The sequence below is a fragment of the Nomascus leucogenys genome, chromosome 5, assembly GCF_006542625.1.
Source record: "Nomascus leucogenys isolate Asia chromosome 5, Asia_NLE_v1, whole genome shotgun sequence".
Lineage (NCBI taxonomy): Eukaryota > Metazoa > Chordata > Mammalia > Primates > Hylobatidae > Nomascus > Nomascus leucogenys.
In genome coordinates this window covers 111,360,672-111,384,126 of record NC_044385.1, presented here as the reverse complement: position 1 = coordinate 111,384,126, position 23,455 = coordinate 111,360,672, and the positions used below count along the sequence as shown (strand labels likewise).

Below are 23,455 nucleotides of genomic sequence, written 5' to 3'. Positions count from 1 at the left end.
ATCACACATATTTAATTCTGTGGCATTTGCCTACTATTATTATTAAGCATCTGAATATAAAATAATTTAGTTGCATAGATTGTGCTAGTACAATTACCAAACAACATTTGGAAATATACAGGGGACCAATTTATTTATTTTTAATTTTTAATCTTGATCCATAGCATTTAGTTATATGGGTGACAAAAATCTGTCTAAATACATTCCTGAAGAACAAGGAAGTAACTATCCTAAGATTACACAACGGTGAGAACATCCAAAAAAAACAACTTATTTTACTGTTTTCTATGTGCAACACACACTATAGTGCTATGGAGAAAAAATATGAAGTAGACATAAGCTCTTCCTTAGAGTGTCTCCCTACAGTCAGAATAACTCATAGTCTAGAATTATTCCAATGCACCTTGTTCTCTTGCACGTTGTTCATTATGCATCGTGAAAACATTTATTCACAATTTTTTTGGTTCATTTTTCAGGTATTTTTTAAGTTTGCTTAGTCCTCCATTTGAAGTAGGAATTTTTATGAAATGTTTCAATAGGATTTATATGAAGACAGACTGGTCACAGCTTAAGCTTTCAAAGGAAAGTTATTGTTTTGTTTTCTTTTAGGTTTTGCCAGGTTAAACAAGGGTATTAGAGAATTCCTTTGTGTTCATTGAATTAAAACCACCAAGAGGAAGTTTTTATTACAAAACTTCTCTTAGAATAAAGCACTCCCTGTATCAGTTTTCTACCTTTGCTATTAGATCAAATTAAGTATGAAGGAAACATAAGACTTACATAACAAATTAAACTTTTTGTTAAAGGTACAATGCAAAAGGCAAGCTTCCTAAACATCCATCCAGTTCAATGTCATCTTCATGGTGAGGCCTTCCTCCAATTCCCTAAAGTGACTTACTTAATCGCTTCTTCCTCTGTATTTCCATAGTGTTTTTTCTAGTCTTTTTATCCGTTATATATCCATAAAATATTATATCTATCTTATACATTTCCTCCAAGACACATGACTTTTCATTGAGATAAGTCATACATGAACATTGTGCCAATGACCTACTTATCTACAGATGTGTGTATATTGCAAAAGTTAGGAACATTTTCTATTCTTCATCATCTAAAAGTTAGTCTCTTAGTTTAATTGTATGTTATTATCGGAAGTCAAGATATCCATAATAATTAAACTCTTACTCTTAGGCAACAGAAAGTAATGTTTAGAAAGTGTTTTTGTCCTCTTCCAGTGAAACATGAAGGAACACCCTGGGTTCACAATCTGAAAATTGTGTAGCATACAATTTTGAAAGATGAAAGGCAACGTTCTTACTATTATTTTCTATGAATTGGATTTATGTAAATAAGTCAATTACGTATTTAAGTAGACTTTACTCATTGTTCTTTTTAAATATTATTTTCTCATTTTATAAAAGTTATTACTTGTGTATACAATAAAGAGAATGAAAATATAAAATAAACATTTGAGTTAAATTTAAGCTATGGAATTGCTAGTGAATTTTATTTTTTCTTATTTATTTTGCATTTTTAAAGTTTCTTAATGAAACAAAGACACTTTTCAAAAGGTATACGCAAACTTAAAGAAACCTTTTGGTGCACAATAAGAACATAATTTTTTAAATGTTTATAAAATTAGTGTATCAGGGTCTCTAAAGACTGTGTATTTATGCTTTATTTGTAAGTATTCGTAATATTTCATTTTAGTAGCATTATCATGAGTTTCAGTGTAATTCCCTGACAGTACAAAGAAAGCAGAGCCCACAATAATATCTGTTTCCCAATAAAGTGTTCAATATTTCTTTTAAAACAATCATATAACTATGTAAAAAGTGAAACTGAGTTAAGATTAATTTTTTTTCAAAGAGTGAAATGACTAGCTAATATTTAAAATGCCCTATAGTATTATCATCCCCCCAAAATCACCAAGTTTCATACTTTCTAACTTCAGAGTATTTAAATATGCCTCAGTCTACACCACAGATGGTACAGAGTTCTCTCCCTACAAGGCTTTCAGATTTTTGAATTAAACTCAGCCTCACACATGTCTTCACTTTACCTCTTAAATGTGAGGCTAAAGAAGGTGGAAAGCCAATTTAAGGTGGAACTAGTCCTATTTAGGATGAATAAATCTCATTGTTTAACTTTTTTATTTTTCCAGTGCTCATTCTTGGTCTTTTCATTCTATTTGTACCGTACACATTATCGGTTCAACAAATTTCATAAAACATTCTACCACCTCGTCTTTGAGGTCATTGGCTATTAAGATGATCTCCCCACATCCAGGAAAGCAGGGAGGGAAGGCCTGCACTTCCTATGTCCTCATGCACAATAAAATATGTTGATTGTAGGCTACTGCTCTAAAATCAATAACAGAGATGGGTTTATTTCTTCTGACTGCTTGGTATTCTTAGATGCAATTATAATACTTTCATGTTGGCCCTTTAGAAATATACACTCTGAAAGCAGAGATATTGTTAAATGTCACAATAACACGTAATTTACAGGTTGTGATTAAAAATAATTAATAAAAAAAATTAGCCAGGCGTGGTGGTGGGCACCTGTTATCCCAGCTACTCAGGAAGCTGAGGCAGGAGAATTGCTTGAAGCCAGAAGACAGAGGTTGCAGTGAGCCAACACAGTGCCACTGCACTCCAGCCTGGGCAACAGAGTGAGACTCCATCTCAAAAAAATATTATTATTAATAATTAGCCTCTAATCCTAGCAAGATGGGAGCCTCTAATCCTAGCAAGATGGGAGGCTCACGTGAGGACAGGAGTTTGAGAACAGCCTGGGAAACATGGTAAGACCCCCATGTCTATAAAAAATAAAAGAATCAACTGGGCATGGTAGTGCATGCCCCAAGTCCTAGGTACTTATGAGGCTGAGATGAGAGCATCTCTTGAGCCTAGGAGTTGGAGGTTACTGTGAGCTACGATTGCACCACTGTACTCCAGCCTGGATAACAGAGTGAGACCCTGTCTCTATATATAATAATAATAATAATAATAATAATAATAATAATACATAATAATAATATGAAGTTACTGGGGAGCAGGCATAGATTAGGTGGAAAGATAAATAAAATTCATTGTTTAATATAATCATGATGAATTTATTATTAAAACTACACTAAGGAAGTACTTTCCCACTGATTACTTGGAAATTAAAAATATTGTTAAAATAAATGTTGTTCAATAATCATTAGCACATATCCTGCCATAATAAACATTTTGGAAAGAATGGCTACATTACTGATATAATGACTGAAGAATTACAGTGAAAAAAACCTAGAGAACAGCAGACTTGTCTACAATCTTTTCAGATGTGCTAGTGTATATTTTAACCAAGTTTGAGATAATGCTGAGTAATTCATTATCAACATTACCACTTTAAATTAAAAGTTATAGATTGCTCCTCAAACAATTATTTTTCTAGTTTTCTATTCCCAATGAAAACTTATAGAACAAGTGAATAATTTTTTTAAAAAGTGTTTTTAGTCAATATTTCTCTCCCTTACCATTGTGGGGAATTGACCAGTAATTACTGCAATTGACCAGTAATTTATGCACTAAAAAGACAAGATTCATTATTTAGGAAAGGAATTCATGATAAAAATCTTCAAATTTCTGCTATGTGTATATGATTGATAAAATAGACATATGATCAAATTGAAGGACACGAGAGAAATATGTGTCAATCTACAAAGAAATTACTTTCATTTGTCCACATGTAGGCTTCAAAATTTTGCTGCACATACTATGCTACTAGAATATTTCTCCTATGCACTTGACTGCAAAACCTAAAGGAATGCATGTGGAGAATTAGGACTACAGAGTTGGGAGGGAAATTATTCTTGCCCCTTCATTTTTTTATTGGTTAAAATTCTAATTTCTAACTATCTATCTAAATCATTACCTTAAGTTAATCTGGCTAGCAGCTAGTAGGAAATTGTACCAAACACTAATTATTTATATTTAATTTCACTTATACTCTTCATTCTTTTTTTTTATTTTTACAGTGTTTTCCAACCCCCTCCTCTGCATCATCATCTCTTTTCCATGTTAAAGCACAAAATGCCACTAAAATAAATGAGAAACTTAATTGCTGGGAAATATAAAGGAAAGTGAGAATATTGAAAATTCCCACAGAGCCTTTATATTTTTGGAGCAAATATACCACCCTGAGACAATAAAACTATATGAATCTTGAGTGTATGTCATTAAATAATAATGTGATATTCTTCTATTTTGATGATTTCAACTATATCAACTCTCCTTTTTAAAAATAGCACTTTCTGAAATGACACCTACTATTACATAGAAGGCCTCTAGAATCTGTGTTTTTTCTAAACAGAATAAATAAATAAAAGACAGCATCTAGTAGATGCACTTTGGATGTGAAAAAGTTCAGGAAGGTAGGTAAGAAGAATAATTTTTTAAACCACAGGCTTTTTGAGAAATAAGGAATCTGACAAGAGTAATAATAGTGATGATTCAGAAACTTTTAAGAGCTGAAGAAACACGCAACTTTTAAGATATAACCTATTAAGAATAAATTCTCTCTGAGCTAGCACTATACAAATCAGGTTATTGTAATATCTACATATTTCACTTGTTTCATTTTATCTGTAAAGGTATGTTACATTTTTGAAAGTGATAAACAGAACTTGATCAATGATAATTATTTTGTGTTTAAAGATTTTTAAAAATATTTTAAAATAATTATGCTTTTCTTCTAAATAAATAAAATAACTGAAAGATCTTCATTTCTAAGTTTAATTATTGAATATTAGCTCTAGGGAAAGAAATAATGAAGTAAAAAGTTAGAGTCCCTAACATAAGGCTTTAAAAAAGTTAAATGGTGAATACAAATATACAAATACTGCAGGGAAGCAGTTCGTGTTAACATTTTACAATCTAGTTAGTGTACAATTTCAACTATAAATACCAGATTTAAAAAGAAAAAAAGAGGCAACTACTCTATGGGCAGCATTCTTGTGTTTCCTGCACACATGTGTGCAAGCACTACAGAACAGTGTTAGTTGAGAATTTAACATAATGTATTATTTAGCTTGCTATAATAACACAATGTACTATTAAGCATTTAAAATGGCATGTTATTATTTCCATCAAAATTCACTTGCACTATATTTGGTATTGAAAGGGAGTGGAAAGACCATTTGCAGAAAGAGGAGGAGCTGAGCAGTCCTAAGGTGGAGCTGTCTCTTGTGTTATATGACACTGGGAGATTAAAACGCTCTGATGGGGAAGGGCTTAAAGGCTGAGTCAAAAGCCAAGAAGTCTCTTTATTTACGCCTACCTCCCAGCCCTTGGCAATCTGACTAATAACAAACTGAGCTAACAAGAAATACTAGAAGAGGAGGAAGGAGAACATTGCTGCATCTTGGATCTACAACCCAAGAAAGCAAGAGTGATCAATCCCAGCTCTGTTAAACATCTTGTTTACTTACTGCATTCAGCAGCTTGCAAATGGTTAACTATATGCAAAAAAGTCAGCATAGCTGTGAAGTATGCCGTGAATTTTAATCGAGGGAAAAAGGGACAATTGCTTCAGGATGCTCTAGTATGCACTCTGCTTGAAATATTTTCAATGAAATGCTCAGTATTCTATCTTTGACCAGAGGTTTTAACTTTATGAAGCTATGGGACTTGACAAAAAGTGATATTTGAGAAGAAAGTACGCAGTGGTTGGTGTTTTCTTTTTTAATAAAGGAATTGAATTACTTTGAACACCTCTTCCAGCTGTGCATTACAGATAACGTCAGGAAGAGTCTCTGCTTTACAGGTAAGATGAATGTTTCCAGGCTTTTCTTATACTTATTTTTGCATTATAGTAAAGTGATTGAATTTGTATGTTCGCTTCCTTTAAATAAACAACTTTGCATTAAAGGATACGCAATTTCATTCTTGCTTACTGGCACAACTAACGCTGTAGCAGATGCCTGTATTGAGCAGCAGACATTTAGTCTAACAGCTGGCTATAGAGAAGAACAAATATAATATTACACTATTTCTTTTACAACATGCAGTTTGTTGTTAGAAACTAAATATGTGTGCTTTCTGAAGGAAGGATCACTTCCAAATGCGAATGTTGAATTGCAAATATAAGCAAAATAATGAATTCTTTGCATTTTGTATGCTACTTATTTTCTGACTTGAAAATACGTATTCTCAGAAAATATGTCAATGAGTATCTTTTGACCTCTTTATCACTGTATCAGATATTGTCAGTAGAGAACCACTTTTCACATCTGTGTTTCTGAAAAGATTAGAAACTGTTTCCTAGCACATTTTGAAGAGCATAAAATTCATATAGGATTTAAAAAATAACAAGAGTTTATCACTGAAAAATTATTTACTATTTTCTCTGATGCTATACCTGGTGAAATAGATCTTATTCTTTGTTGGTAATTTATGAAGAAGTACTTTTAGTGATTGTGGAAGCTAATCCACAAGTTGAAGACTCCAACTACAAGCTGCTTGTTTATAAACTCAGCTCACAAAGCTGTTTAAAATCAAACTATTTCCCTATAGAAAAATAGAGTCTTCTAACTTTCCCTTTACACAGACACAGTATGTTGTTTTGTTTCTTCAGTTGCCTTTTGCCTTTCAGGAACTTTGTACTATATGTGTTTTCAATAAAACACTATGTTTTCAGGGAATGAGAGTTTACTTTCAGGATTGTCGATTGGGTTCTTGTATGTTTTACCTGATTGTGAATTTTAATTTGATTCAGTTACTGTTCACATTTCAAACAACAAAAATGAAAACTGATTACTATTTTGAAAAGTTGAAGAGTCATAAGATGTGGTGTTTATATTTCAATTTAGTTTATATAAATTTAAAGTATAATATTTAAAGGAAGGAAATAAAATTAGATCTCATAGAGCTATAAATGTTTACCTTGCATAACTGTCATTTAAAGGGCAAAACCTTTTTATGAATTGCTGTTTCAGATGCATTTCTTACGTGTTTCAGGATTGGAATACATGATGTTATTCTGAACCGTTCTTTTTTACTTTTACCAAATTTGAAATATCATCAAAAAGTTTAATATGGTACAGTTTGTTTCAGATTTCATTGTTTCTGACTTTAAGCCTTATAATAAGAGACCAGCTGCTTAATTATGTGATGACATTCAGTGCCCTAAAGACTGTTTCAAGGCCTCATTAGGAAGTCATTTGTTAGAAATTTATATGAAGCATTGTTTATTCTTTTACAACAGCCTGAAATGTGTGTTAAAGATTAATCTTGATTCTTTAGTTTTTATCATTTCCACCTCATCTATAACGTAATTAAAAAGCAGTAAGAAATATACTGCTTCTAGAAATTCAATATTAAATATAATGATTTAACTGAAATTTGAATGGTCACTCTTAAGTGTATATATCTGATACTATTATGCCTATATAAACTGCCCTAGATTGAATAGTTAAAAGCGTTCTTATAGTACTGTACTTTATTACATGATCAAAGACATATTTTCCTCAAGGTTTTCAAAATAAACAATAAAATTAGTATGTGTGTATATATATATATATATATATATATATATATATATATGTTAAGCCAAAACCAAAGCAAGTTAAAACACAGACACAGTTATTAGATGTTATTGTGTGACACCCAGTTCAACAATATAAAGACAGACAATGCATGCTACATGCATACATGCATACACACGTACACATATGCACACATACATTCTTTTATCATTTTTTACATTCCCTACAGTTCTCTATGCTTATGGTTAATAACTACATATTTGTCTTATACTATAATCCTCCAGCCTTAAATTTATGTACCATAAGGTTAAAAAAAATGTTTCAAATATATAACTTTGCATCATAGTGAAGTATCAATGCTCTAAGGCAGCATCTCTCTCATCTATTAAAATGCAGGTTATTCATCAGATGTGAGCACAAATTTTATGATATAATATTTTAAATTCCCCTTGACCTAAATTTTATATTTTGACTACAATACAAGTTAAAAGACAGCCAGACTTGCATGAGTATAGGGGAAAAAAAAGAAAAGAAAAAAAATGATGTAAATGCAGCAAGGTACCCATATTTTCATGGTAATCAGTCATCTGCTTTTTGGAGAAAAACCTATTATTTTGAAAATGTCAGCTTCATCTCCTCCCCAGTTCTACCCACTAAAGGCCCTTGCTATTGCATTTTATTTTACAGAATTGGATTTCATCACATGACAACATGAAGCTGTGGATACATCTCTTTTATTCATCTCTCCTTGCCTGTATATGTTTACACTCCCAAACTCCAGTGTTCTCATCCAGAGGCTCTTGTGATTCTCTTTGCAATTGTGAGGAAAAAGATGGCACAATGCTAATAAATTGTGAAGCAAAAGGTATCAAGATGGTATCTGAAATAAGTGTGCCACCATCACGACCTTTCCAACTAAGCTTATTAAATAATGGCTTGACAATGCTTCACACAAATGACTTTTCTGGGCTTACCAATGCTATTTCAATACACCTTGGATTTAACAATATTGCAGATATTGAGATAGGTGCATTTAATGGCCTTGGCCTCCTGAAGCAACTTCATATCAATCACAATTCTTTAGAAATTCTTAAAGAGGATACTTTCCATGGACTGGAAAACCTGGAATTCCTGCAAGCAGATAACAATTTTATCACAGTGATTGAACCAAGTGCCTTTAGCAAGCTCAACAGACTCAAAGTGTTAATTTTAAATGACAATGCTATTGAGAGTCTTCCTCCAAACATCTTCCGATTTGTTCCTTTAACCCATCTAGATCTTCGTGGAAATCAGTTACAAACATTGCCTTATGTTGGTTTTCTTGAACACATTGGCCGAATATTGGATCTTCAGTTGGAGGACAACAAATGGGCCTGCAATTGTGACTTATTGCAGTTAAAAACTTGGCTGGAGAACATGCCTCCGCAGTCTATAATTGGTGATGTTGTCTGCAATAGCCCTCCATTTTTTAAAGGAAGTATACTCAGTAGACTAAAGAAGGAATCTATTTGCCCCACTCCACCAGTGTATGAAGAACATGAGGATCCTTCAGGATCATTACATCTGGCAGCAACATCTTCGATAAATGATAGTCGCATGTCAACTAAGACCACATCCATTCTAAAACTACCCACCAAAGCACCAGGTTTGATACCTTATATTACAAAGCCATCCACTCAACTTCCAGGACCTTACTGCCCTATTCCTTGTAACTGCAAAGTCCTATCCCCATCAGGACTTCTAATACACTGTCAGGAGCGCAACATTGAAAGCTTATCAGATCTGAGACCTCCTCCACAAAATCCTAGAAAGCTCATTCTAGCGGGAAATATTATTCATAGTTTAATGAAGTCTGATCTAGTGGAATATTTCACTTTGGAAATGCTTCATTTGGGAAACAATCGTATTGAAGTTCTTGAAGAAGGATCATTTATGAACCTAACGAGATTACAAAAGCTCTATCTAAATGGTAACCACCTGACCAAATTAAATAAAGGCATGTTCCTTGGTCTCCATAATCTTGAATACTTATATCTTGAATACAATGCCATTAAGGAAATACTGCCGGGAACCTTTAATCCAATGCCTAAACTTAAAGTCCTCTATTTAAATAACAACCTCCTCCAAGTTTTACCACCACATATTTTTTCAGGGGTTCCTCTAACTAAAGTAAATCTTAAAACAAACCAGTTTACCCATCTACCTGTAAGTAATATTTTGGATGATCTTGATTTACTAACCCAGATTGACCTTGAGGATAACCCCTGGGACTGCTCCTGTGACCTGGTTGGACTGCAGCAATGGATACAAAAGTTAAGCAAGAACACAGTAACAGATGACATCCTCTGCACTTCCCCCGGGCATCTGGACAAGAAGGAATTAAAAGCCCTAAATAGTGAACTTCTCTGTCCAGGTTTAGTAAATAACCCATCCATGCCAACACAGACTAGTTACATTATTGTCACCACTCCTGCAACAACAACAAATACGGCTGATACTATTTTACGATCTCTTACGGACGCTGTGCCACTGTCTGTTCTAATATTGGGACTTCTGATTGTGTTCATCACTATTGTTTTCTGTGCTGCAGGGATAGTGGTTCTTGTTCTTCACCGCAGGAGAAGATACAAAAAGAAACAAGTAGATGAGCAAATGAGAGACAACAGTCCTGTGCATCTTCAGTACAGCATGTATGGCCATAAAACCACTCATCACACTACTGAAAGACCCTCTGCCTCACTCTATGAACAGCACATGGTGAGCCCCATGGTTCATGTCTATAGAAGTCCATCCTTTGGTCCAAAGCATCTGGAAGAGGAAGAAGAGAGGAATGAGAAAGAAGGAAGTGATGCAAAACATCTCCAAAGAAGTCTTTTGGAACGGGAAAATCATTCGCCACTCACAGGGTCAAATATGAAATACAAAACCACGAACCAATCAACAGAATTTTTATCCTTCCAAGATGCCAGCTCATTGTATAGAAACATTTTAGAAAAAGAAAGGGAACTTCAGCAACTGGGAATCACAGAATACCTAAGGAAAAACATTGCTCAGCTCCAGCCTGATACGGAGGCACATTATCCTGGAGCCCACGAAGAGCTGAAATTAATGGAAACATTAATGTACTCACGTCCAAGGAAGGTATTAGTGGAACAGACGAAAAATGAGTATTTTGAACTCAAAGCTAATTTACATGCTGAACCTGACTATTTAGAAGTCCTGGAGCAGCAAACATAGATGGAGAGTTTGAGGGCTTTCACAGAAATGATGTGATTCTGTTTTAAGTCCATACCTTGTAAATAAGTGCCTTACGTGAGTGTGTCATCAATCAGAACTTAAGCACAGCAGTAAACCATGGGGAAAAAAAGAAGAAGAAAAAGAAACTCAGGGATCACTGGGAGAAGCCATGGCATTATCTTCAGGCAATTTGGTCTGTCCCAAATAAAATAAATCCTTGCATGTAAATCATTCAAGGGTTATAGTAATATTTCTCCATATACTGAAAAGTGTCTCATAGGAGTCCTCTTGCACATCTAAAAAGGTTGAACATTTAAGTATCCCGAATTTTCTTGAATTGCTTTCCCTATAGATTAATTACAATTGGATTTCGTCATTTAAAAACCGTACCTGTGTATGTAGTTACAATATGTAAGGAATACATTGTTTATAACCAGTATGTACTTCAAAAATGTGTATTGTCAAACATACCTAACTTTCTTGCAATAAATGCAAAAGAAACTGGAACTTCACAATTATAAATAGTAATAGTGAAGAAAAAATATAAAGGTTGCAATTATATAGGACATGGGTGGCTCAAAACTTTGAACATTTGAGCTTAAACAAATGCCACTGTCATGCATTCTAAGATGAAAAAGTTAAAATGATTAATAGTTCAGGTGGAATAAATAAGCATACTTTTTGGGTTTTCTACACATTTTGTGTAGATAATTTTAATGTCAGTGCTGCTGTGAACTAAAGTATGTCATTTATGCTCAAAGTTTAATTCTTCTTCTTGGGATATTTTTAAAATGCTACTGAGATTCTGCTGTACATATGACTAGAGAATCTATTGGGTTTGCTTTATTTCATAGGCTTAATTCTTTGTAAATTTGAATGACCATGATAGAAATACATTTCTTGTGGCAAGTAATTCACAGTTGTAAAGTAAATAGGAAAAATTATTTTATTTTTATTGATGTACATTGATAGATGCCATAAATCAGTAGCAAAAGGCACTTCTAAAGGTAAGTGGTTTAAGTTGCCTCAAGAGAGGGACAATGTAGCTTTATTTTACAAGAAGGCATAGTTAGATTTCTATGAAATATTTATTCTGTACAGTTTTATATATTTTTGGTTCACAAAAGTAATTATTCTTGGGTGCCTTTCAAGAAAATTAAAAATACTACTCACTACAATAAAACTAAAATGAAAACTCTTTTTTAAATGTGCTTTCTTAAATTAGCTTTACTTGTCATGCAATCAAGTAAGGATTAACACACATACACACAAACATACACACACACACACTATGGGAGGTTTCTATTGTTTACACACAGAAGTATCTTGTTCATGTTGTGAAAAAGGCTATTTTATTTTTGGTATGCTTAACAGGCAGCCAAATTTAAAGTATGTCTAGCAGTTTTCCCTTTCAAGCAAATCATTTTCTAATGCAACATAAAAGGAAATGTTTTATTTCTATCCTTTCTAATTATAGAATCAATCATACCTGCGTGCTTTCACAAGACAAAGTGAAATTAATCAAGGTAATCTGGGAATGTTTTCTGAACACCACACAGACTCATATACTGGGCTATGAAGGAACACATTTTCCATAAGAAAGTACTCCCTTCAATTTACTCAACAATATTTCAGTGATTCCTAAATGGTCTATTAAATATTTTGGGTTTTAATATACAACTTTGCAGTAATGGCAGAATATACATTATTTATTTTATTTTTAATAAGAAGACTTCTTGTTGATAAAAACAATATGGGCTGTGCTGCATAGTACGAAGACTATAAGTAATGTAAAATCCTATCACAAGCTTTTTTCTTTAAATTATTGTATATATTAATGAAAATCAATCAGGAGTTATGTATTAAAAGGTTTATTGAAAACCAAAATTTCTTCATTAGCTTCCAAAGTTTGGAAGCACAAAGATGGAAATTCTTTAAGTAACAATTTCTAAGGGAAAATGTGTGTGCATATGAAATGCTGGATATTTATCTACTAAAAAATATTCAGCATGGTAAATAGTAAAATCTCCAAAACATTATTTTAAAAATTACATTCTCAAGAGAAGAACAAATAAAGGCCAGAATTCATGTTATTGCACTTCTTTTACTCAGTCGAGTATCTGCCAATATTTTCTAATTCTAATCAGGTACATAGAGGTATTAGGAAGACTTAAGATATTCCCATGCCTGGAGAATGCTTGGACTGGATCCATGAATGCAGACAGAGACATGCCCTCAAAAACATTCTTTTCTTTGGGATGGGGGAAATATTTCTTTAATCTTTGTCGTTAATTGCCTAAAGTAATAATGTTCACTCTTTAACTTATAATGAAGAGGAACAAAGTTGTTTAAGAAGCCATGTAAATATATCCCCAAAATCAAAGAACAATCCTTATTCTGAATATAACTTAAAACTGACATGGAAATTACAATCGTTTCCAAAAGCAAGAGATTTTAACGGTTTAAATGTTTCATTCACGACTCTGTGGAATTTGTTTTCCTACTGGTTGTTGAGAGTTGAGAAAGGTAATGACGGTCTCGAATTCTTTGTGATCTATGAGACTTTCTCAGAACTTTGATTATTTGACCTGAATTTCCAATTTCTTCTCCTTCCCACTAAAGAATAACTTTTATTATACTCCTTGTTTGATTGTTCACTTAAGCAACCAATTTGGTCTCTTTCAGCAGCTAATTGACAGATTCAGAATTCCAATTCCTCTTTCAGTACCCTCAGTGTTTTTTTACCTGAACCTGGCCACTAAAAAAAAAAAAAAAAAAAAAAAAAAAAGTAGACTTTTAATTATCTTAGCTTTCCTTCTTGATTTAAACAGAAGTTACATTTTGCCCACTGCACATCAATGCAATTTATGACTCATGTCCAAAAAATGAAATTTTGTAATATAGTGGTAGTAGTGTATAACCATGCTGGATAAATCTTTTTAAGTCAATTTATTTGATATTGGTTGTATTAATACTTATTTAACAAATCATTTTTTACTAAATTACATGAAATTACTTACTGTAAATTTATAAAAGTGTTCCGATATCTTTCATTTATCTCCATCAATGGGATGGAAATTTTCCTCTCTAGAAGAAAGAATTATATTGGTGATGTTACCCTCTTTGAAAGAATCTCTTATATCATGGAGGAGAGAAAGCCCTTCCTTGCTGCTATAATATTAAATAAACTGCAGCACCATCTAAGCTGCCTTAAGCTGCCTGAATGCCTTTGCCCAATTAATTAAAAATGCTTAATCCTTGATTCAGGATTAAAGAATGTGACACGAGCATCCCTTTGTCATTAAAATGACACTTTTAAAAATAATGGTTTATTCTCTTCCTTTATGCCCTTCCATATATGTATATGTATGTACAAACACACACACACACACATACAAACACAGGTGAGAGAGACAGAGAGACCTAATAAAGATGTGGTAAGTCATCTCAATATACCTGTAATTTATTTTGCATTTTTCATTATTTTATGATAGCTAATAGCTATGTAATCAACAGCACTTTTTAAGAAGAGGGATACTACCAACTTGAATAATTGTTTTGCCACAAACTATTTATTTTTTAATAAAAATAAACACAAATATCCAAAGACAGCTCACCAAAGTTCCCCATATATGAGTTTCTGCAAGATTATTTTAGGAGATTGTTTTCTACATAAAAAAAATATTGCCCATGTGTATACAAATGGTAACTATTTGGGAAGGGAAGGCTGAATCTCCTGGTAGTTAAGAAATGGGTTTACAGTGAATTTGAGGGTTCTTCTCTATTTCTTTTCCCTGTAGAGCACTTCTATGAAGAAGTTGGGGTATCATAAAAGGACAAGCTTTTATTGTAAAATAAGACACAATTAAAAGACTTTCTCGAGAGGAGTGGTCTTATATCTGGCAGCCACATCAAGAATGATCACATTGATAATTATATTATTTAACAACCAAATATCTTTTGGAAACATTATCTGTCTTACAACTAGTTTTTAAAAGGCAAATTTTATTTATTATATTTGCGTTCATTCTTATGTATAGGTAACATAAAGAAGACTGCCAGATGTAAAATCCTCTTCTAGCTGCTTTGAAAGCAAAATCAAATAGACAAATACTCTTCTGTTAGTAAATGTCTTTCAGCAGATTAGTGAATGAAGAAAGGAAACAATTCAAAACAACAAATTACACACACACAGGTTCATGTATTTCCAATTTAAATTATTTAAAATTGTCCACTTTCTAAAGAGAGAACTTTTAAGAATTTTGAAACATGAACAGCAGGAAGACCTGACCTTCCACAAGTAATTATTTGCCTCTTCACATCTCTTAGGTTCTACCAGTGAGAAAATGGATTACATAATGAGTAAGGTATTTTGAATTGCTTGTCTTGTAGAAAATCTCTGGGCATTGAAATGGCATTTCATTGCATTTGATTTTATAGAAGTCTTGAAGAGACACTACACACAAAAATAATCATTCTTGCCAAAGTGAACTTAATTTATTTTAAACTCATATTGTTATCAGTGATGAAATCACCATTAGTGAATGTATGTTAAGTGTATTTTCATCCATTTCCTTGGTGTTGTAACTAATCAAAAGACTTATAAGCCCCGTTATTGTCTTTGCATAATAAATAATGCCATATGTTAATATAGCAATACATAGTAGAAGAAAGTTAACATTAGGATTCAAAGGAGTTCTGATCCTCAAAAATCAGATCAGTTTAAATGCTACATATGGTTTCATCCATTAAGTTTTCCATGGACACACTTTGGGCCTGTTCCCAGCATTCTGAAGTACTTTGGCTTAATGAATATATATTTGAAGAAAACAATACACTGTGATACAGCAAACACAATTCCTAGATATAAGCACGCCATAAACTTTATCTATTCTAACTTTCTCATTTAGAAAACGAAGGAGCTAAGGGGTTTGCCTAGCACTATATAAGTAGTGAGAGTAAAAGGCCAGAATTGGAACCCTGTTTGATTGATGCTGTTAATTTACATTGTTTTGCTTTATTCTCAGGGCAGTGGTCCTCATCAGACTCTTGTTATAACCAAACATATTTACAGGGCATGTGAAATCACAGAAAACGTATGTTTTGCCATTGTGCACATGTTGCTTCTATGTTTAGGTAGGACACTGTGAGTTTTTAACATCTTATTGAAAAAAATGGAGACATTTCACTAACTTTAGTCATGGAGTACCTAATTCTAGATTATTCAGAATGATATACTAGCAGATTTTAGGTATAGCTTTAAAAATGCTGACTGATTTATCAGACTGAACAACATGTACATCTGGCAACCAGAAACTCATTGTTTGGTTTCTTTTTTCTAATTCTGAATACTTAATTACTATATCACTACCAACTTTTAGGAATTTGTTTCATTTCATAAAATAAAATATTGACAAAGTAGTTAAAATACAGACAGTTCTCATGATAATACATTGATTTAAAACTTCTATAAACAATATATGATTTAAGTGTTATTAGAATTCTCATATACACAAAGATTATGGTGACAGATATTTTCATGTTTTAATGTTTTAAGATATCTGACTGCAGTAACCTTTGTTTTCATGGTGCAGCTTGTAAGTTAAAGATTACTATCTCAATGAATGTGTCATTTGAATCCTAAAGAGACACCCATATAGTGTGAGGAATTTTGTTCCCTTTTAAATAGACTATTTTTTAGAGCAGTTTTGGGTTCACAGCAAAGTTGACTAAAAAGTACAGAGTTGCCATATATCCCTTGTTCCCACACAAGCACAGCCTCCCCAGCTATCAATATCTAGAAACAAGATGGTGCATTTGTTATAATTAATGAACCTACTTTTACACATTATCACCCAAAGTGAACTGTTTACATTAGTGTTCATTTTTGTATATTCTGTGGGTTTTGACCCATGTCCCCACAATTGTAGTATTCTGTAGAATGGTGTCACTCTCCTAAAAATTGTCTGAGCTTTGTCTAGTTCTTTTTACTGCTGTGATAGTTTTGCGTTTTCTAGAATGTCATAGAGTTGGAATCATATAGTATATATCCTTTTCAAACTGGCTTCTTTCACTCAGTAATACACACTAAGGGTTCCTCAATGTCCTTTCATTTCTTGACAGCTCATTTCTTCCTGGACATTGAATAACATTCCATGACATATCACAACTTATTTACCCATTTACTTACTAAAGAAATTCTTAGTTTCTTCCAAGATTTGACAAATATAAATAAAGCTGCTATAAGCATTCGTGTGAAGATTTTTGCATGGATATGCATTTTCAACACATTTGGGTAAATAATACCAAGGAATGTGATTGCTAGATTGTATATCATAATAAGTCTATGTTTTGCTTTCTAAGCAACTGTCTACCAAAGTGGCTGTACAGTTTTGCATTCCCACCAACAATGAATGAAGAATTGTTGTTCCACATCCTCATCAGCTCTTGGTATTGTCACTTGTCTGACTTTTGACCATTCTCATTTTATCTCATTGTTGTCTTAATTTACATTTCCCTGATGACATGTAATGTGGAGCATCTTTCCATATATTTATGGCCATACATATACCTTCTTTGCTGAGGTTATCTGTTTAGGTCTTTCCCTCTTTTTTATCCAAATGTTCATTTTTTTTGTTGAATTTTAAGAGTTTTTTTGTATAATTTAGATACAAATCTTTTATTAGATATGTTTTGTTTTATTTTGTACTTATTCTAAGCCAGTCTATGGCTTGTTTTCCCATTTGCTTAACACTGTCTTTTACAGAGCAGTTTTTAATTTTAATTAAGTCTAGTGTATAGTGTTTTTTTAAAATAGTACCTTTGGTGGTACCTGTATAAAGTCATCTCCATGCCCAAGGTCATCTAGATTTTCTATGTTATCTTCTCAGAATTTTTGTTTTGCATTTTACATTGAGGTATATGATCCACTTTGATTTAATTTTTGTGAAGGTTGTAAGGTCTGTATCTAGAACATTTATTTGCACGTAAATGCCCAGTTGTTCCATCACTGTTTCTTGAAAAGACAATATATGAAAGATTTTTTAAAATTACCTACAATTTAAAAATAATTTCTTTATTTACAATGTATTTCATTTTAGCCTTTACATTTAATACTTGATGTCCACTACTGCTACACATTACTGCATGTTTGAGGGACCATAACATATAAGATAGAATTTTGCCAAATGATAAAGATTACTCTCATTGGGCCTGAATTATCTATAAAACTGTGGAGTATGAACGTAAAACAATGAGCCTAGTAGGAGCCTTCTTAGCTGTGGTCTTTTTTAAAGGCCTGCATTATATACTAGTTTCCATTAATGATATTTATAGAAAGCTAAAACTTAGTGTTTACCTACCAAGCACCTATACCCAGTAGTAGATGGTTTGCATATAGTTAGTTTCATCCTGATATAAAAGCTGCAGGTAATACTGATATTCCCAATAAAGATAATGAGGCTCAGAAATTTAAACTGCCCAGAATCACACACATAGTAGTGGACAAGCTCCGATTTCCTGACCTGGAAAATTCTTGCTTCTATTGGCTTGTCAGCCTTCACGTCACAATGATTTTAGGAAAGTGTTTTAAAACTTGGATATTACTTATTTGATCGAAGCAAATACCATGTTCTCATTTTCAAACTTTGGACACTTACCTCACAGTTATCATATTGTTTTAATTTTGGATATGTTTATTTTAGCTTCTAATTATGTATTAAACCTATTATCACTATAAAAAGTAACCTTTGATATTTTGCATGTCTGCATTATCCATGTTTATTTAGATTTTATTTAATTTGAAATAGTGAGAAACTTTTGCATTTTAGACACCACTGAGATGCTTTAATAATGACTCTTTATCCAAATACAGACTTGGAACATCATATTAACGATAGTTATGAAAACAAAGTAAGGAATAAATTTGACTAATTTTGAATTAATCAATTTAAGCAATTGAAAATTAACAATCTAATGTTTGCTTCATAAAGTTTGCTTTAATTTGCAACATATAATTTCTAATGCTTTGGACTTTGTTTTTTTTTTTTTTTTTTGAGATGGAGTCTCACTCTGTTGCCCAGGCTAGAGTGCAGTGGTGCGATCTCAGCTCACTGCAACCTCCGCTTCTCGGGTTCAAGTGATTCTCCTGCCTCAGCCTCCTGGGTAGCTGGTATTACAGGTGCACGCCTCCGTGCCCGGCTAATTTTTGTATTTTTAGTAGAGATGGGATTTCACCATGTTGGTCAGGCTGGTCTCAAACTCCTGATCTCAAGATCTGCCAGCCTTGGCATCCCAAAGTGCTGGGATTACAGGCATGAGCCACCTGGCCAATGCTTTGGACTTTTAACTCAGCTGCCTGTTCTCTTTTGATACAGACACATCTGTAAAGCCTACTCTAGGCAATGCTCTTACACTTTCATTAACAAAGAGGTCACATTTTCTCAGTGTGCCCTAACATTACTCTGTACAAATACTCACAGCTCTGCTCTGTCTTCGCTGCTGTGTAGTGACAGCCAATAGCATGCATAATACACTTGCTGGTCACAAGGGTATGCAGGCTCCACCTTTATATTACTCTCCCACACAGTGTGAAAGTAGATGCTGCCACTCATGTAAGCTGAAATCTTTCACTCGCTGTCTGCCTTTGAAGCGGCAGGAATGCTAAAACTTATCTACCTACTTGTCCATGGCAGACTCAGCAATCCTCATGGAAAATTTTCTAAGTGGCATTAAAACAAAGGAAAATGAAGTAGGAAGAATTTGTTGAGATCAACTTGTAAGAAGTTATAATTGAGATAAAGATGGTCTTTTGGTTCTTGCTTCCTTGCGTTCATGGCCCTTTTGCTTCTTTGGTGTTTATTTCCCCCGGGCGTCACGTTAACCTTCTACAGCCAATGCTGGCCAGAGCACCATAAGAAATCAACCTCTCTAGTCCCTTGGGCCATGCACTTACCCTTTATTCTCTTAAGTGAATCACTCTTCCTCTTAGCCTTGTTGTGGTCATCTCCAAACAAACAAACAAAATATAATAAAACAGAACAAAAGTTGGTTTTATCTTGGTTTCAGCCACACCAAGCTGAACGTTTTAGAACAATGCTGTCCAACCTGTGGCCCCCAGCCACATGAGGCTCAGGATGGCTTTGATGCGGTCCAACACAAATTTGTAAACTTTCTTAAAACACTGTGAGAATTTTTGGCAATTTTTTTTTAGCTCATCAGCTATTGTTAGTGTTAGTGTGTTTTATGTGTGGCCCAAAACAATCCTTCTTCTTCTAACGTGGCACAGGGAAGCCAAAAGATTGGACACCCTTGTTTTAGAAGATTGAGTAATTGAAAAATTGAAAATCAGAAGCTACAATAGGTAGCATTTCAGATAAAGTAATAAAGAAGCCATTTCCAGAATATAAAGAAAATACATAGGTAAGAGTCAGCCATAGGCTGTTTATACTCATATCATAAACTCAATTTCCAAATCTTACTTGACATAATTCTACAAGAGATAAGTTTGATAAGAATAATTCAGTTAGAAAACATGTGCCTAGTAGAGCCAACCTTGGATCATTGGATCATCACATTTTAAAAGCTTTCTGAATCCTGTTCTTGTACTTTAGTGTTTCACCAATTTTCAACCAATGTACTATTTCTCGCTTGCATCAACAGACTAAAAAGTTACCTTATTTAAGATGTATCTGGATCACTGATGATTCATTAATCTAGTAACTATATTTCTAAATTGTAATGTAATCATAAAATAATATCTTTAAGTGAATGAGTACTCTAAGATCATCAAGTCTAGTGTCAATTTAAGTCAACCATTTCTCCCCACAAAACTATTTTATACGATACTGGGATTATATGGACAGAACATTAGCTTCAGAGGCAGGAGGTAACTGACAGGAAATAAATCCATATTGTGACCTTATCAATATATTCATCCATATTGTGACCTTATCAGCTTATTAAATCTGTATGACTCGTTTTTTTTTTCACAAAGGAAATAACTTAGATTTGTAGAGTTGATTTTATGGTATATTATCATATATAAAATAATCTCTACTTGTGCATTTTTAGGAAAGTTTAGAAATAGTTGTGCTACTGTAAAAGAGAAGAGAAATATATTTAGTAATAGTAGTTAAATTATCTGAATTTTATTTAGGATACTGTTGGTAAAACGATAAGAATAATAATATTTTAATGATATTAAAGACTCACCAAGGCACTCTATGTGAATGAATTTTATAAATAACTCAGCAAAATCTAACTTCTATTAAGGACTCACTAGAACTAATTGTTAGAAAGTTCTATTCCGTTTTCAACTCCAACATTCCTTCCTAACATAATTTACCATTAATATAATTTTTCTTTTCCTTTTTTTTGTAGAAAGGGTCTCACTCTGTGACTCAGGCTGGAGAGGAGTGGCTTGAACATAGTTCACTGCAGCCTTAAACTCATAGGCTCAAGCAATCCTGCTACCTCATTTTCCCAAAGTACTGTAATTACATAATTATTTATCTTCTTTATAATGGCTCATTATATATCTTAAGGAAGACCATTTTGTCTAATTTTATTTGCTCTTGTGGTAACTTTCACCTAGTAAAAATGCCAGTTTTTTTTTTTCTTATGCATGGTGAATCAGAAAAAGAGATTTACTTCAGCTCAACTAATTTCTATCCCCGAAACATGTAGAGGAATATAAACAATATGGAACAAAGGAAAATGTATTTTATTAACAGACAGTTTACTTCCACATCCATAAGGAGGTAGTGTCCTTGCAGATGTAATTAGTTGAGTTTATACTGAATTATAGAAGGTCCTAAATCCATTGACTTATTTTCTTATAAGAAGACCTACAAAGACATGCAGGGAAAATACCACGTGACTATGAAAGACAGAACTTGGAGTGACGGATTACAAGCCAAGAAGCTTCAAGGATTACCAGCAGACACCAGAAGCTGAAAGAGGCAAGGAAAAATACTTTTCTAGAACCTTCAGAGAGAGCATGCTCCTGCTGACGAAGAAGTGGGGTGCTGTGGTAACAAATAGCAAAAATCATGCGGTAACAAATAGCAATAAGTCATGGGTAGCAGCAGGAAAGATTTTGAAGCATATGATAGATAAAGCATAGATTCCTTTGAAGTGAGTTGGTAGAAATATAGATGTTAAATGTGATTTTGACGAGGGCTTAGTAGGAAGTGAAGAGGTTGGTAGAGAACGTTTCTACTAGGTTGGTGCAAAAGTAACGACGGTTTTTGCCATTAAAAGTAGTATCATCTAAGGTAATACACATGTCATCATATACAGAATGTTGCTAGAAATATGAATGTTAGTTAACTCAGGTAAAGTCACGGACACGAAGAATCATGTCAGTGAAAACATTTCTAGGTATTTATTACAGCAGCACTCCACCGCTCAGCAGCAAAATCTATATTAATTTCCTGGTACTTCTGGAGTCAAATGCAGCAAGCTGGGTGACTTATCAGAAAAGTAATTCCTTCTTTCACACATCTGGAGGCTAGAAGTTGGAAACCAAGGCATTAGCAGGGTCATTCTCCCTCTGAAGATTTTAGGAAATAATGCTTTCCTTGCTTCTTCTAGCTTCTACTACTTTTTGTCAATTCTTAGTTCCTTGGGTTTTAGCCGCATCACCCCCAATTCCTGCCTTTAGGTTTTCTAAAATACTTGAAGCAGAGAAATTCATAATAAATCACGTAGTTGATTAATTAACCAGTACTTTTTAATGTATCTACTAAGATTAGCTCGGAGGCCCACAATATATTGGTCCTATTCTCTTACAACATGTTTAAATATGGAAATATTTAACAATAAGTGTTAAATAAGTGTTAGTATAGGACAGTATGTGACCTAAAGCTAAGTATTGTTTTCAAAAACAAAAATAAAAATTGAGTAAGAGCACAGCCAAATGAATAGAGTTTGGAATATTCAGGGGAGTCTTTGTGATAAAGCTCAGAAATGATGTTAATAATTATCAGTTGGGGGATATGAAAGAAATGAAGTTCTATAAAGACCCTAAATAAATGAGTACTATCTATATGAATAGGCAGGTGACATGAATAAAATAATTGAGTACATTATAACTGATACCTTCACCCCATAGATAAATAATATTTACCTCATTAAATGTCTGAATGTATCAAAACCTTAGACATTTCAGAAACAAGAAATAAAGTACCATAAAGTCTATTCACTTCAATAACAAGAATGAAGTATTACCTTTGCCCATCATTAAAACTGTTTTATAACTGCTTTACAGTTTCATTTTTTCCTAATCTATTTCAAAGCATCAGTTTCCAAGATCTTGCCTGTAAAATCACCTTTCTATTGTAGATTGAGTTTTAGATATACATGTATTTATACAGAAAACATTAAGCAGCTGAATGTAGAAAATGAAAAAGAATCTTGCAGAAGGTAAAATTTTCCTTCTAATTTCTTTGAAACAGAACAGGTAACTATTGGGTACTGGGGTTAATACTTGGGTAATGAAATCATATGTACAAGAAACCTCTGTCACACATTTACCTCCATAACAAACTTGCACATGCACACTCAGACCTAACATAAAAATTAAAAAAAAATAGAATACTGAAGGATCACCAAAGGGACTAGTTTTGAATTTTCAAATGATATTTTAAAAGCTGTAACATTTCTTAGTATAATATCTGATTTTAA

General features: G+C 33.1%; 1 protein-coding gene across 1 annotated transcript; it reads left to right on the top strand.

The window, feature by feature from the left end:
• Positions 1–5,307: 5,307 nt before the first annotated feature.
• On the top strand, positions 5,308–11,964 carry SLITRK6 (SLIT and NTRK like family member 6). The gene is made up of 2 exons (XM_003257375.3): positions 5,308–5,811; positions 8,219–11,964. Exon 2 carries the CDS (start codon positions 8,243–8,245, stop codon positions 10,766–10,768), a length of 2,526 nt encoding a protein of 841 aa, XP_003257423.1. The 5' UTR covers positions 5,308–5,811; positions 8,219–8,242; the 3' UTR covers positions 10,769–11,964.
• The last annotated feature ends 11,491 nt before the right edge of the window (positions 11,965–23,455 follow it).

Excerpts from the sequence above, each read along its gene's own strand:
- SLITRK6 (XM_003257375.3), top strand. The coding sequence starts at position 8,243 with ATGAAGCTGTGGATACATCTCTTTTATTCATCTCTCCTTGCCTGTATA.